The sequence below is a fragment of the Quercus lobata genome, chromosome 2 (assembly GCF_001633185.2).
Source record: "Quercus lobata isolate SW786 chromosome 2, ValleyOak3.0 Primary Assembly, whole genome shotgun sequence".
Lineage (NCBI taxonomy): Eukaryota > Viridiplantae > Streptophyta > Magnoliopsida > Fagales > Fagaceae > Quercus > Quercus lobata.
In genome coordinates, this window is record NC_044905.1 from 63112288 (window position 1) to 63128253 (window position 15966).

The window sequence follows — 15966 nt, forward strand, 5'->3', positions numbered from 1 at the left end:
CGGCTTTTCCGTCTGAGGCGAGACGAACTGGTTCAGAATTGAAGCTTCATTTTTCTTTTGTCTGTTCCTTTCAGTTCAAATAGAATGCAATGCGTAGCCCAGCAACTAATTTTCAAGGTCGTTTATTGCGAAAGTTTAGCCCAATACCAACACGCCAATCCATAGAGAAACTTCGCTCTTTTTCACAGCACAGTTCGTCTTTCAGTGATACACAAGAAAAGTTGGAGTCTTGCTTTGATGGGCACTTTCAGAACATACTCAATAAGTTATCAAAGCATAATGTGTATAAAACGGTGCCTTCAATAGCTGATGTGAGTTTGGATAGCAATGTGAGGCTAACATTGTTTTCCGGGGTGCTGTGTAGTTGTGCTTCAAAAGGGTGTTTGAATGAGGGTAAGGCAGTTCATGGGCAGGTGATCAAAAATGGGATGGACCCAGATTTGGATTTTTGGGATTTGTTGGTGAGTTTGTATGTTAAATGTGGGAGTTTGCAATGCGCACGTCAGGTGCTTGATGAGATGCCTGAACGGGATGTTGTGTCTTGGACTGTGCTAATTAAGGGGTTGGTAGATGAAGGATATAGCCGTGATGGTGTTAGATTGTATGGTGAAATGAGGAAAGATGGTATTAGATCAAACGGAGAGACTTTGGTAAGTGTGTTGAAAGCTTGTTTAGGGTGCTTGGAATTAGAATTTGGGTTACAGTTGCATGCAGAAGTCATTAAAATGGGGTTCTTTTCAAATTTTTTAGTTGGGTCTGCTTTTGTTGAAATTTATTCAAAATGTGGTTTGATGGAGCTTGCGAGTATGGCGTTCTTTTACATTTCTAAGAAAAGTGTTGTGTCATGGAATGCCTTGATTGATGGATATGCTCTAATGGGTGACTGGGAAGAGATTCTGAACTTGTTTTGTGAAATAAGAGAATTAGAATTGAAGCATGGTAAGTTCACCTTATTGACTGTTCTTAAGAGTTGTGCACACTTGGGAAATTTGAGAGGAGGGAAAGCAGTGCATGCTCAGGCTATCAAGATTGGTAGTGAGCTTGATAAATTTCTGAGTTGTTGCCTTCTTAATATGTATTCCAAGTGTGAGTTTCCAGAATATGCACTCAAAGTTTTTCAGAGGATAAGAAGTCCCAAAATAGTGGCCTGGAGTGCAATGATCCACTGTCTTCATCAACAAGGCCAGAGCCAAGAAGCAGCTGAAATGTTTTGTACGATGAGACATTCAGGTGTGTCACCAAATGAGTTTACCCTTGCTAGCCTGATCAGTGCTGCTACTAGTCTAGGTTACTGGAAGTACAGTGAAAGTATTCATGCCTGTGCATATAAATATGGTTTTCAATCTGATAATTTCATCAGCAATGCACTTGTTACAATGTACATGAAAACTGGATTTGTAAATAATGGTTGGAAGGTTTTTAATGCAATGAGTATTCGGGATACAGCTTCATTAAATGCACTTATATCTGGATTTCATGATAACAGAGCTTGTCATCTGGGACCAAAAATCTTTAGAGAGATGCTTGTGATAGGTTTAGAACCTGACATTTTCACATTTATTAGCATTTTAAAATCTTGTTCCTACATCTTGGACGTAGGTTTTGGGAAGCAAGTACATGCCCATATCATAAAAGATGACCTTAGCAGTAATGGTCAAGTAGGAACTGCTCTGCTTGACATGTATGCCAAATGCAGGTGCTTAGAAGATGCTGATGTAATTTTGAATGAACTTACTGAAAGAGACCTCTTGACTTGGACAGCCATTATATCTAATTATGCACAAAGCAATCACGGGCAGAAGGCTGTTAAGTGCTTCATTCAGATGCAACAAGAAGGCTTGAAACCCAATGAATTCACTTTCTCCAGCTGTTTAAGTGGTTGCTCCAGTTTAATATTGCTAGACTGTGGGCGGCAGCTCCATTCCTTGACCATAAAATCTGGACTTTCATGCAACATGTATGTTGCTACTGCACTTGTTGATATGTATGGGCAATGTCGGTGCATAGAAGATGCTGAGGCTGTTTTTAAGGGCATGGCTTCACGGAATGCATCCTCATGGAACACAATCATATGTGGATACTCACTAAATGGGCAAGGAAATGAGGCTCTCCAGGCTTTCAGGATTATGTTAGATGAAGGGTTCCTGCCTGATGAGATTACCTTTATAGGAGTTCTTTCTGCATGCAGCCACGTGGGTTTGATTGAAGAAGGGGAAACATATTTTAACTCTTTAAGCAGGTACTATGGAATCACTCCTACCATTGAGCACTATGCTTGTATGGTCAATATCCTTAGTCGGGCAGGCAAATTTATTGAGATTGAAAGCTTTATTGAGAAGTGGAAGCTTACCAACAACCCATTGATTTGGGAGACAATTTTGTGGGCTTCTAAAGTACATGGAAATGTGGGAATTGGTGAAAGAGCTGCAAAGAAACTATTTGAACTTGAACCTCGTGTGGACTATAATTATGTAATGTTATCTGAAATTTATGCTGCCAAAGGCAAGTGGGACGATGTTGTGAAGGTTAGGGCATTGATGTCCAATCAAGGAATCCATAAAGAACCAGGTTGCAGCTGCCTGGAGATTGATGGTGAAGCCCAAACGTTCTTTGCTCAAGATCTTTCACATCCAAAGATCAGGGAAATCCGTGTACTGTTGGAGGGGCTATCACGGTGAAGAATGAGTGCAGATTGAAGACTTTCTATGAGAATTGAGCACATTTCATGGGTTGTGCCACCTGGAAAGACGGTCATCTCTGTGAATTGGTTGAGTTGATAAAGAAGTTGCCACCTGAGGAGTTGGCTGCTCTTGGCCTGTCCAATGCCATCACTACAGAGATCCATACATCTACCTAAAATAAGCAGATCCGCAATCAAAATGTTCAAGGGGAAGAACTGAATCTGAGTATAGGCTAAGGATTGAATAGGAGATGATGGAGGGTTATATGCCCAACAAAAGATAATAGCTTTCTAAGTTTCTAACAATAATTTCAAGAAGAGAAGCATTGCTTTATGCCTTTATCATATTAGACATGTAAATCACGTATGATCTGATGATAGTTCAGTGCAGAAAACTCAGGATTCATTGGGACGGGGCAGGGAGTCATAGTGTTGGCACATTCTGTTAAAATCATATGCAAGCTTGTTGGTCCTGATAGTTAGGAACAATGGATAACACATACTTTTGGTATATAATTATAAGTAGCGACACATTATTGGATTATGATGCGAAGATAAAGAAAAAGCTAAGCTGGGCAAAAAAAAAATGGCTTGATACGTTCCATAAGATCATTTGAGAAAAACAGTGTCCCTACTTTGAAGTGGCACTCTTATCGTGGAAATGCCACCAAAATTTTTTCTTATGTGCAGTGAGCGAGCGCATAATGCTGGCTAATGTTGAGTGACAGGAGATGAGCTTTGTAGATGTGATAACTTTCTTTAAACTGTAAGCTACATATTCTCTAGCATACCCAAGCTATTATAGGATTACAAAATTTACCACACCATTTTTTACAACTATTCACAGATTTTGATAGGTTACTTGTTACTCTCACATAAACTTATTACTTACGGTCTGCTACATCAAAGTTGTGACAAATTGCAACATAAAAGACTGTGGTTCTAAATTTTTTTGGCATACCCCCATTCAATGATTCAACAATAAATTGTAATACTTTTCCAATTATGTTCATGTTAGTGCCTTGACCTAGTTTCCTTACCGGCCATACCTAAAAAATATTAGACAAGACTAGAAACAAATGGATGCTTATTTGGAAATTCTTAAAAAAAGTTCGCGCTTGGGAATTCTTAAAAAAAGTTAACTTTTTTACTTTTTGTCTTAGTATTTTTTACAAATAATCTAAGTTTTATTTATTTTTATATATAAATAAACTAGCTTTTAATTTTTTGTAACATATTTAACATAAAAGTTACTAAAAATTATATATTTTGATAAATTCTATGAAAATAAATTACTGAAATAAGTAATTCTCAAATGGACACTAAGAATAGGTTACAATATTGCTACAATAAAGCTAGTTTGGCTATATGGTACTATGGTACTCAATGTTGGGGTATTAAGAATATGTTAATAAAATGAAAATAGTTGAAATGGGACTGTGCAAAGGTAATTGATTGATGTACTAGTAACTAAGAGAGATTTAATTTGAGTAAAGGGAATGAAAAGAAGTAGATGAAGGTATAAAATAATACCAGAAGTAGTAAAGGAATTACATGTTAATTAATGAAAAGACAAAAGGTATGATTTTTGATATGATAAAATGACAAAGAATGATACAAGAGAACGATTTTGATTATTTTGTTGATGATCCATAATTTTTTTTGGGGGGGGGGGGTGGTGTAGGGGTGAGGGGTAGGGTTGATTTGCATAAAAAATTGAGTAATGACATTATTTCACAAGTTTCTTGGTAAAATTTTATTGTTATTGTTGTTAATGCTTATGATAAATGATAAAAACAGTCATAATCTCCTTCTCAATATCTTTTTGTCACCATTCCATATGGAAATTTAGAAATTTAGTTCAAATTCAGCAAAACTATAAAAATAATAAAATATTTTAAAAATTAGACTCATGTCAAATAATAATAATAATAATAATAATAATTGTAGATGCTCAAGAATTTTTTGCCTTTGGCTTTGACTTTGACTTTGGCTTGATTGCCTTGCCTTGCCTTACCTTGGCATGAATTCTTGTTGTCCCACATTGGAAAGATCTCTTTCCTCATTCTAGCTTATAAGGGATGAGCCAATTAGAAAGAGTACCTCTAGCTTATAAGGGATGAGCCAATTAGAAAGAGTACCACTAGTTTGTTGGCATGAATTCTTGTTGTCCCACATTGGAAAGATCTCTTTCCTCATTCTAGCTTATAAGGGATGAGCCAATTAGAAAGAGTACCATCTTTCCAATGTGGGACAACAAGAATTCATGCCTTAACCAAACTAGTGGTACTCTTTCTAATTGGCTCATCCCTTATAAACTAGAATGAGGAAAGAGATCTTTCCAATGTGGGACAACAAGAATTCATGCCAAGGCAAGGCAAGGCAATCAAGCCAAAGCCAAAAAATTCTTGAGCACCTACAATAATAATTTACCTTCATAAATTAAGGCTTTACAGGCCTACTCCCCCTCCCTCTAAACTTGTAACCATTGAATTATCATACATATATATACATGTGTGTGTGAGGACTAAATGGTATTAACATCCGATTAGCACGAATTCAATAACAAATTTTCAAAACAAATGATGTGTATGTTAAAAACATATACAATATGTAATCCAATGATAATATTTTCAAAATATAAATTCAATAACAAATTATTGAGTGACATAACATTTTTAGAGTTACACTAAGTATAATTTGAACACAACCCATATATATGTCTTAGATTTAATCAATGTTAAGACCCCAAAAAAAGAAGTTTTAATTAGTATAGTTTTTGCCTTTTTATTTTTTATTTTTTATTATGCATGTCAATTTGTAACTGAGTTCCAAAAAAAAAATAATAATAATAATAAACAAAGAAAATAAAAACAAACCTATCCATATCACATCAAATGGAGGACTGCCATGTCATCAGTAGGTCCCCCAACTAGGCCAGCGTGGCAGCAGATTTTTCACTCACACTCACACCTGGCTCATAGAGACGAAAAAGCCCTCGAAAGATTCACATATTCATTCATATTGGCGCTTCTTGAGAGCCACAGACCAACTCCACAACTCTGTGTCGCTCTCTCTCTCTCGCCGTTTTCATGGTAACAAGGTTCCAACTTTTAAGCAGTTTTCTAATTCTATCTATTTACTTTCTTTGTACATACTCTGTTCGATTTCCGAGAATCCGTATCGAGCTTAAAGAGACTGAAATATCGAGAGCTCAACCAACACATTTATGTTTCGTTCTTTCATTGTTGTTGTTATTGTTTTTCTTTAAGACTAAAACTCTCTGTCAGTCTCTGATGCTCTCTCTGCTGCTGTGAATGCCGTGTTGGTCGTGTATTCGATGCTTTTGAGAATCAAAAGCTGTTTTAGAATCAGAACCGAAGCTTTGGGATTAAAATTAATGGAGTGCGAATTGCTTTCTCTGAGAATGCGTAGCCCGCCGCTTGGTTTTCGATTTCAGTTCCCCAATAAGCTTCATATTACCAGTTCTAGATCACTGATAGTTCCTATTCGATCAAAATCTTCGTCTTGTGCTGCTCTCAGTGTTGTAGAGTCGAACCCCACCAATGATTTGGATCTATCTGATACTCGAAACTCGCCAACTCAGGTTCATGAAGGGTTTAAGAGAACACCCAGAAAGGAAATGAGTCGTAATTGGCCTAATTCAGTGTCTATGAATGAGAAGATTGATGAAAATGTGAGAAGTAGGCCTGTGAATTTGGATAGGAAGGAGAGGTTAAGGCGTTATTCTGGGATGCTGCGTGATTGTGCCTCAAAAAGGCGTTTGAATGAGGGGAGGGCCATTCATGGGCAAGTGATTAAGAGCGGGATTGACCCGGATTCTCATTTGTGGGTTTCATTGGTTAATGCTTATGCTAAATGTGGGAGTTCTGTGTGTGCGCGTCGTGTGCTTGATCAAATGCCTGAAAGGGATGTTGTGTCTTGGACTGCATTGATACAAGGGTTTGTTGCTGAAGGATGCGGTAGTGATGGTGTTAGTTTGTTTTGTGAGATGAAGAGGGAAGGTGTGAGACCGAATGAGTTCACGTTGGCAACTGGGTTGAAAGCTTGTGCTCTGTGCATGAATTTGAGTTTTGGGAAGCAGGTGCATGCAGAAGCAATCAAAGCTGGGTGCTTTTTGGATTTGTTTGTTGGGTCTGTTCTTGTTGACCTTTATGCAAAATGTGGTGAGATGGAGCTTGCGGATAGAGTTTTCTGTTGCATGCCTGAGCAGAATGATGTCTCATGGACTGCCTTGCTTAATGGTTATGCTCAGGTGGGTGGTGGAAAAGAAGTATTGAGACTGTTTGGTAGAATGAGAGAATCAGAGATGAAGTTCAGCAAGTTCACCTTGTCTACTGTCCTCAAGGGTTGTGCCACCTCAGGGAATTTGAGAGAAGGCCAGGCTGTGCATTCTGTGGCAATCAAAATTGGGTGTGAAATAGATGAGTTTTTGGGTTGTAGTCTTTTGGATATGTACTCTAAGTGCGGGCTGGCATATGATGCACTAAAAGTGTTTAAGACAATCAAAGATCCTGATGTAGTAGCCTGGAGTGCAATCATCACCTGCCTTGATCAGCAAGGTCATAGCCAAGAAGCTGCTCAGCTATTTCACATGATGAGATATGCAGGTGTCCCACCAAATGAATTTAGCTTTTCAAGTCTTGTTAGTGTTGCCACTGTTTTGGGAGACCTGCAGTATGGTGAAAGCATCCATGCTTGTATATGCAAGTATGGATTTGAAAATGATATGTTAGTCAACAATGCCTTAATCACTATGTACATGAAAAATGGATTTCCACAGGCTGGTACCCGAGTGTTTGAGGCAATGGGAGATCACGACTTGGTTTCGTGGAATGCCCTTTTGTCTGGATGCCATGGCTATGAAATCTGCAATCTAGGGCCAAGAATCTTCTATCAGATGCTTCTGGAAGGTTTCATACCTAATATGTACTCGTATATCAGTGTTTTAAGGTCTTGTTCTAGCCTCTTGGATCTACGCTTTGGAAAGCAAGTACATGCCCATGTTATAAAAAACTCCCTTGATGGTAATGATTTTGTTGGGACAGCTCTTATTGACATGTATGCCAAGAGCAGGTGCTTGGAAGATGCTGATGTAGTTTTCAATAGGTTGATTAAACGAGATCTCTTTACTTGGACAGTCATCATTACTTGCTATGCACAAACTGATCAAGCAGAGAGGGCTGTTAAGTGCTTCAGTTTGATGCAACAAGAAGGTGTAAAGCCCAATGAGTTTACTCTTGCCAGCTGTTTAAGTGGTTGCTCCCGTCTAACTGCTCTGGAAACCGGGCAGCAGCTTCATTCTATGGCAATTAAGGGTGGGCATAGTGATATATTTGTTTCAAGTGCACTTGTTGATATGTATGCAAAGTCGGGATGCTTAGAAGATGCTGAGGCTATTTTTGAGGGCTTGGTTCTACGGGATGCTGTCTCATGGAACACAATGATATGCGGATACTCGCAAAATGGGCAAGGACTAAAAGCTCTTGAAACTTTTTGGACAATGTCAGATGAAGGCACCATGCCAGATGAGGTTACCTTCCTAGGTGTTCTTTCTGCATGTAGCCACATGGGTTTAGTTGAAGAAGGGAAAAAACAGTTTAATGCACTGAGTGAAATTTTTGGGATTACGCCTACAATTGAGCATTATGCTTGTATGGTTGATATTCTTGGTCGGGCTGGAAAGTTTGATGAGGTCAAATGCTTTATCGAGAATAGGAAGCTAGAGCCACATGCGTTGATTTGGGAGACTGTTCTTGGAGCTTGTAAAATGCATGGAAATTTGGAATTTGGAGAAAAAGCTGCAGAGAAACTTTTTGAGCTTCAACCTGAGATAGACTCAAATTATATATTGCTGTCTAATATTTTTGCAGCCAAAGGTAGGTGGGATGATGTCAGAAAGGTCAGGACATTGATGTCCAGTCAGGGTGTTAAGAAGGAACCTGGATGTAGCTGGGTAGAGATCAATGGTCAAGTCCACACATTTGTTTCTCAAGATGGTTCACATCCCAAAATCAGGGAAATATATATAAAGTTAGAGGAGCTCAGCCAAAAACTCTCTTCAGTAGGTTATATTCCAAAAACGGAACATGTGCTTCATAATGTCACTGACAAAGAGAGAGAGGAATATCTTAATCATCATAGTGAAAGATTGGCTCTTGCTTTTGCCCTTATAAGCACCAACCCTGTCAAAACAATTAGAATTTTCAAAAACCTACGCATCTGTGAAGACTGCCATGATGTTATGAAGTTCCTCTCAGACATCACAAATCGGGAAATAGTTGTTCGTGACATTAAACGCTTCCACCATTTTAAGAATGGTACTTGCTCCTGTCAGGATTATTGGTGATTTGGCTCCAGAGGCATTTAGCTTGTTGATCTGCATTCAAATTTCAGTCTAATCCTTACTATTGAAGTAACCATGTCCCAAGAGTTACCATTCAGGGAAAGAAACTTACAAGCAAGGTTATGTTTCCTTGATGAATTAATATTAGAAACACCAAGAAACATACAATACACCAAGGTGAAGTGTGAACTTGTAGTATTTGTCAGTGATACATTTCCAAATATTCTATCCAGGTGCTAAATCCAAATGGAGCTTCTATGTTAAGCGAAGATGAATATTGGAATGCCACTGTAGTTGCTCCCCCTTGGTGCAAATTCCCAGTAATGCCCTGTCTTTATGGAGGCCATCTTTTAGTTGGATTGATGGAGTAAACTGAAAGGTACAAGTGCCGCCAGTTATACAGAGATTTGAATGCCTTAAGAATGTAAGTTCTTACCCTTCTTCTTCTTCTTTTTTTTCTTTTCTTTTTTTTTGCTTTTGGGGTCTGAGATGTTCTTTCCCTTTCTTGATGTAATTTTATTGATATTTCTGCAGGCTGCTGCTGCTGCTGTTTTAGATTCTTTTGGTGCAATTTTTGTTCTCAGAACCAAGGTAACACTTGATTTTCATTTTAAGTTAATTTAATCATGAATAATTAATGCATATTTACCATGATTAGATTTACTTGTGCCATTTTGCCATTGTTAATCCACAACAGGAGCCAGGACTTACGTATTTGCATTTTCTTAGAAGTACAGATGTGTTTGGCAAATCTTTGTCCAGATAAAGGCTTCTTGAACCATGTGTATTGGAGAGTAAGTTGCATTTTTTGCTGTAGTTAAACAGAACTTTACATGGATTGAGAAACCTCTCTAACATTTGATATGTAATAGATGGGCAATATGAACCGAGAGAGAAGACAGCACACTGGGACAACTTACAAGAACTGCTGTTGAGTAAAAGAAGAAAACTGTGGTTGTGCTGACTGAACTGGAAACTTCCTGGCCTGGCTTCTATACCATTTGAAGTTTGAAAGTTGCATGTGGATCTTGCAAGACCATTATTTGTGGGTATGTTCTGTCCAGAATTTGATGGATACAAATTTTCAATGGTAACATGACACTGCCCTGAGGTGTGCATCATTTTTCATTTGATGTCAAAGTCTCATTATGCTTGTGGGCAACTAATACTATTTGCAGGGGTGCAGATGACTTGGTTTAGTATCACATTTCCCCTGTTGGGTTCCTGTCTTGCAATCAAGGAGCGCAGGTTGATTAAATGTCAGTAGGGCATCCAAGATTTGTATGCATTCTTGCTTCGATATAGCCATCCATGCTCATTCCCACTTCATCTGATCTTGGCGTCTTGATGTAACAACAATCAAAGAAAGTAATTTTTTCTTATTCAGCATTTTATAGGGTACCTCGATCTGTGTTCAATGAGTGGACCTCCAGACACATTGATGAATTCTTGCTTCATCTCTCCCTGTTCCTCCTGTCTTCCACTGTTTCTGTCTTTGATATATGGAACAATCCTATTCCACATTTGGAAGGCTGAGATTTTGATTCTCTCACGTAGCAGCATCTGAAACTGAAGTTTTCATAAGATTTTTATTTTTTTATTTTTTTGGTTTTAGCTTTAGACGGGGTTGAGGATTTGTTGAGTTGAGTGAACATATAAAGACACAAGGTCCAGATTACATTATTTTCAATTCCAGGTCCTTGTCTGACCCTTCCTTACTAAGAGGGTAGTAGTAGTACTGGTACCCTGCTTCTATGAAATGTGCTATTACCAGTTGCTACTTGCTTCTATATAAATAAAGTTAGTTTTCATTGTATTATTTATGGTTGAGCATTTAAGCAGCTTGGTGATTGTTCATTCTGGAGGTTTATATGTACTGAGATGTAGTGACGTATTTTGGAAGTAAATATTCTGCCATCTAGATGTGATAGACAATGAACAGAGAAAAAGGAGCAAAATTTGCTGAATAATATTTTTTTAAGGAAACTTTTAGGAGAATAACATGTGACTAAAGTTATTTAGTTATGTAGATTCTCTTTGAAACTCGAGTTTGTCAAAGGAGCAAAATTTGCTAAATAATATTTTTTAAAGAAAACTTTTAGGAGAATAACATGTGACTAAAGTTATTTAATTATGTAGACTCTTTTTGAAACTTGAGTTTGACAAACTCGAGTTCCAATCCAAAATTGAGTTTCAATTTGTTATTCAACGTTAGATTGCCACGCAACCTAAACTAATTGAAACTTGAGTTTGATAAACTCGATTTTGGGTTGGAACTCGAGTTTGACAAACTTGAGTTCTAGGAAGAGTCTACATAACTAAATAACTTCGCCATCGTGTTATCCACCAAAAATTTTCCTTAAAAAGTACTATTCAGCAAATTTTGCCTAGAAAAAGGCCTAGAGCAATGCTTGAAGTCAGAAAATGCTTTTGGTTGATTTTCAATTTTCTACTGTTCAAGATATCATAGTGGGAACCCTCCTCAACATAAAATTTTTACGTACAAGAGATGTTTGTGATCAACATCACCAGCATTTTAGCAGAAAAAATAATCGTGAAAATCGCGTTGAATGCTTTCCAATTTTTTGAACAAATCCAACCCAACACGCATACATTGAGGAACTTGAGTCTGCCTGTCCGATGGTGACAGTGACCAGAGGAAGATGGCTCAGCTTAGGTAAATTCAACAACTGGCTGGTCTTTATAAATGGCTCCAATACAAGTGACAGTCATCTTTTGCAATTTGCAGGACAAATAGTCATGCAGCAAACACCATAGATTGGTTCAGAAACATAATCTCCTCATAATATTGCCATAAATTAGACTAACTGGTGGTCTGGAAACTGATTATATATAAATATATAACATCAGCAAAACTGACAAGATGCTAAGGTCGCTTCTCTGTTTCTCATTGGCATCTCCCTCAACCTAAAAATCGCATCTGCCTAATAAAAAAACAGGGTAGTTGCACATACTTTTGTTACAAAATTGATTGACATTCTTATAAACTCCCATTGAGAAACAGTATGAACCCAACAAAAAGTGAGGTTGCTAAAAATAGCCTGATTGAGGTCTTTCTCCTGCAAAGAACCTAACTACTCCTTTGTATCTGTATCATCGTCGGAGATTGGATTGTCAACTTCACTCTCACTACTGACACCATCATCACTGACAACTGCGGACCTTGTTCTGGTCGAATCAGAATTTTGACCCAGGTCATACTTGACAAATTTGATCTTCTTCTTTTCAGCACTTAACCCTTCTTTCCGTTTTCTTCCTTCATTTTCTGTTGACTTCATTGTGTGGGCTGCAGATACAAATGCAGAACTCATGGATGCGATCATCTTCTCCTTATCTGTATCTTTGTCTTCACCCTTATTATCAATACAAAAGAGAATATCATCATCCACTCTTATGTCCTCCAACTTAGATGCTGGTTGCTCAAAGTCTGCTTTGGAATTATCTAGTACTATTTTGGTACGACGTCTTGAAATGCTGTCATCAAATACTTTTATTCCCTGATTTTCAAGGTTTAGCAGCCACTCTGGAGAATGAGATCATTAAGATTTAAAAATTAGATAAACAATTTGGTCATTAAGTACAGAGTGCATTTGTTAAATACAAGGGACAAAAAAATATTAGAGCTACTTACTGATAAGAGCTTTAGGTGAGGATCCATATGATCTATTTGCTTTTTCCTCCAAACCAATCTGGTTAGTGACCCATTTAATAATTTGGGAAGGTAGACGAGAACTGGAGAAGGCATTGTTGTAAGAGATAGCTCTCATCTGATTCCCACCTTCCCTGCAGCAAGCAAAATGATGAGACTTTGCAGTACAGGTTTCAATAGAATTCCAACAAGATCGCTCATTCTTTAATACCTGAAAAATTCTACGGCCTCATGTGTAATGATCAGTCTTGCCATGGCAAGACATTTCATGTGCTCAGTAGGTACATTAATCACTCTCTCAGGATTAAGAAAAGAATACTCAACCAATATAACAGCATCATAGAGGACTTTTCTTAACAAAACTTCATCTTCAGATCTCTGCACAGATATATTTCCATGATATTAGTTTTTAGAATTAGGAATCATCACTTTATTTTTTATTTTTTATGACGTAGGAAAACTTCACTCAGATTAGTTGCATGTTATAGAGCAGATTGTACAACAATCCTCGCTGTTAATCAAACTCCTATGTGCAACTGACCCCAGCCACCAGAACCACTTATCAGGTAATCCAAGAGCTAAGCAGTTTATCCTCATGCCCAGGAGGATATACAGATTCTTACATCCATGATGAATTGAGAAACTTTTGATTAATAAATATATCCCAAAACTAATAGCTCAATATTCTAAGAAGTATACACCTAAGAAATAATTGGTAACTTTTAAATTTTATGGAAAGAAAACCTATAGGAGCTCAAAATAAAAATCATGACATAAATGATTGTTTCAAAGTTGATTTCTTCAACCCAATAGCAAATACATGGTTAATGACTAAATTTATGATAAATCCTAAGGAAATGGTGGGCTATGCTCTGAGGATAAGTAAACAGTGCCATCCCAAAATCCTGTTTAACACACTTATTACACCAGCACTTTCAAGAACAGATCCGTTTAAAGACAGGGTGGGTTGTGTAGCATAGAAAATAAGAGTACGTGACTTCCTCTTTTTTATGTCCCCGTCCCCAACATATGTATGACAAACCCTCCCCCCAAAGGGGAAAAAAAGAAAAAAAAAAGATTAATGGTCCACATTTACTTAAATTTCCTGTCCATTTCTAAAGTATCAAGGAAATTAAAAGGGTGAAAACCATCAAGTAAAAAATCTCTTGACTTCACCATGTAGCAACACATAATGGCTTAAATATATGAAGGCAATTGTTTGGTAACAGATTTCTTTATAGACCACACTATATAAGTCCTGCATGTGCATTGGTAAACCGTGAGAGTTAGAGAGAGAAAGAGTGACTGTTTCTGTTAGTTTAGATTGCAGAACCATACATGAATGCGCTGTGTGCACAAATAATATGATTAGTGGAATGCTGACACACCTAGGAAGCAAGTAAATGCAGAACCATACATGAATGCGCTGTGTGCACAAATAATATGATTAGTGGAATGCTGACACACCTAGGAAGCAAGTAAATGGAGAAATTACATTTTACCACCCTATAAGGAATACATATCAACAAATTAAACATTCTAAGAAAGACATACTGACCAAGAGGGAAGTCACAGGCAAAATCTCCTCCTGCAGCATCCGGATGAGGGTCTCTGGTTGCCAAATAAATTAGGATGTAAGCACATCAAAGTTGAAATCCAGTAAAATAATCATCATAAATGTCAATATACAGACATACACAGTCAGATAGACACAATATGTAGACCTAATAAGCCTTAGTATCAGTCTTAACCATTTGGAGCACAAGTACTCTTTTGTCATTCAAGTTCTACGACTATGTTCATGCTTTCAATTAGATTCATATCTGTCTTATAGACAAGTTAAACAACACAAAAAATAAAGAATATTGTAAATTTGTAATGCAATTTCCAAATATCAAGCCAAAATGTGAATTCTTACTAACCAAAAAAGTAAAAGCTCTGAAAGCCAGAAATTGAACCAACAGTCCAAATCTTCAACTCCTTCTCCAACTCCTCCCTCGCAATTCCAGCTGTGAATTTCAAGCAAAGCTCCAACAGAAACAGCTCTGCAAGAACAACTCCCGCCAGGTAAACAACATCAACACAACCTCCTACACTAAACCTTTCACGAATTTCGCCACTTACAAGCGGCAAGAAAGAGTCTATTCCATCATCAGAATCCATCCAAACACGAACTAAATCCACGAAAGGCGTAATCAAATTCGAACCAATGGATTCCTCACTAGAATCCTTACAACAACACACATTTGCATACCCAAGAATCACTCCCACCAAAGACTTAGCCTCCCTCATTGCTTTCCTCTCTCTCTTTGAAGCCAAGTCCTTCCCAAGCAACTCCACAACCACTTTGTACACCTCGAATACCACCGGAGCGAGCAATGCTATGCTCTTCGAAGAACTACATGAGCCCGAACACGCCGATACCAATTGAAACAAGTCCTTCGAGACAGTAACCCGATCCAAAATGTCATCTTTCTGTAAATTTCGGCTACGAAAGGTTAATCCGGCGTAGACCCAGATGGATTCGAGAGGTGGGTCAAGCTTAGCTTGCATTAATTCGTGGAATATGTGAATGAAAGGAGAGAAATTGGGGGTTTCTTTGTGGATTTCGGCTAAAAGGTCTTGGATTGATTGGTTTAGCTTGAACTCGTAGTTTTTGCCTACAAGGGGTTTAAAGTTTTGTGGGGCTGTGGAAGTTGTGGGTTCCATTAGAGCTAGAGCCATTGTAGTTGTTGAAAATGATGAATTTCACAGAGAGAGATAAGAAAAAGGAAGGGCTAATAGCAAAAACCCTAATAAGCACAGAAGTCAGGTTTAGGAGAAAATTGTTTAGGGTTTAAAGGCCGTACGAATCTTCCAGATTTTGCCACGTAAGTATAAAGTTTTTGTCTTTTGGGTGAATTTTCGAACAATGAGCTACCATATATACGGGTTGAATAAATCAGTGCATTTTTGTTTTTTGGTGTTGAACTTCTCACCTATAAACATAATTGAAGGACTGATACAAGGGCGTTGATTGCCACCATAATGAAAATGTAAGACTTAAATGGATACAATTATAAATACAAGGGTTTTGATTGCCTCTACAATGAAAAAGTAAGATTTAAATGGGCACCATTATAATTATAGGATTTAATTTGGCCTAGATATAAAGTTATAGGATTTTTTTTTTTTTTTTTTAAATTTAATTATGGACTCCTTTTAGCTTTAGAGTTTGGTTTTGTAAACCTCGATGTCAAATTTGACGCA

The 15966-nt window shown here is 37.6% G+C and overlaps 3 protein-coding genes across 13 annotated transcripts; 2 read left to right on the forward strand and 1 right to left on the reverse strand.

Annotated features, from left to right (window-relative positions):
• LOC115976144 (pentatricopeptide repeat-containing protein At4g39530-like) lies at window positions 1-3539 on the forward strand. Its single transcript, XM_031097267.1, has one exon. It carries the CDS (start codon window positions 90-92, stop codon window positions 2676-2678), a length of 2589 nt encoding a protein of 862 aa, XP_030953127.1. The 5' UTR covers window positions 1-89; the 3' UTR covers window positions 2679-3539.
• Window positions 3540-5712: 2173 nt separating this feature from the next.
• On the forward strand, window positions 5713-10868 carry LOC115976145 (pentatricopeptide repeat-containing protein At3g24000, mitochondrial-like). Of its 11 annotated transcripts, none has more exons than XM_031097272.1 (5): window positions 5713-9471; window positions 9582-9638; window positions 9777-9841; window positions 9920-10158; window positions 10226-10868. In XM_031097272.1, the coding sequence occupies exon 1, from the start codon at window positions 6021-6023 to the stop codon at window positions 9048-9050; it is 3030 nt and encodes a 1009-aa protein (XP_030953132.1). In that variant the 5' UTR covers window positions 5713-6020; the 3' UTR covers window positions 9051-9471; window positions 9582-9638; window positions 9777-9841; window positions 9920-10158; window positions 10226-10868. The 11 variants fall into 11 exon arrangements, with proteins under 11 accessions (XP_030953132.1, XP_030953133.1, XP_030953136.1 ...); XM_031097273.1 differs by having other exon boundaries at window positions 10234-10868; XM_031097276.1 differs by having other exon boundaries at window positions 9920-10137.
• A 1154-nt stretch (window positions 10869-12022) lies between these two features.
• LOC115976147 lies at window positions 12023-15681 on the reverse strand. Its single transcript, XM_031097280.1, has 5 exons — window positions 14640-15681; window positions 14276-14328; window positions 12929-13095; window positions 12700-12851; window positions 12023-12591 (listed from the first exon to the last, which is right to left on the reverse strand). The coding sequence occupies exons 1-5, from the start codon at window positions 15439-15441 to the stop codon at window positions 12143-12145; spliced, it is 1623 nt and encodes a 540-aa protein (XP_030953140.1). The 5' UTR covers window positions 15442-15681; the 3' UTR covers window positions 12023-12142.
• Between the last annotated feature and the right edge of the window lie 285 nt (window positions 15682-15966).

Bases quoted from the DNA above. Each gene is read 5' to 3' on its own strand.
- LOC115976147 (XM_031097280.1), bottom strand. From the start codon at position 15,441: ATGGCTCTAGCTCTAATGGAACCCACAACTTCCACAGCCCCACAAAAC. The intron at 13,096-14,275 runs GTCAGTATGTCT...ATATCTGTGCAG, and splicing joins TGCCTGTGACTTCCCTCTTG to AGATCTGAAGATGAAGTTTT. The intron at 12,592-12,699 runs GTAAGTAGCTCT...CTCATTCTCCAG, and splicing joins CTCACCTAAAGCTCTTATCA to AGTGGCTGCTAAACCTTGAA.
- LOC115976145 (XM_031097270.1), top strand. From the start codon at position 6,021: ATGCTTTTGAGAATCAAAAGCTGTTTTAGAATCAGAACCGAAGCTTTG.
- LOC115976144 (XM_031097267.1), top strand. From the start codon at position 90: ATGCGTAGCCCAGCAACTAATTTTCAAGGTCGTTTATTGCGAAAGTTT.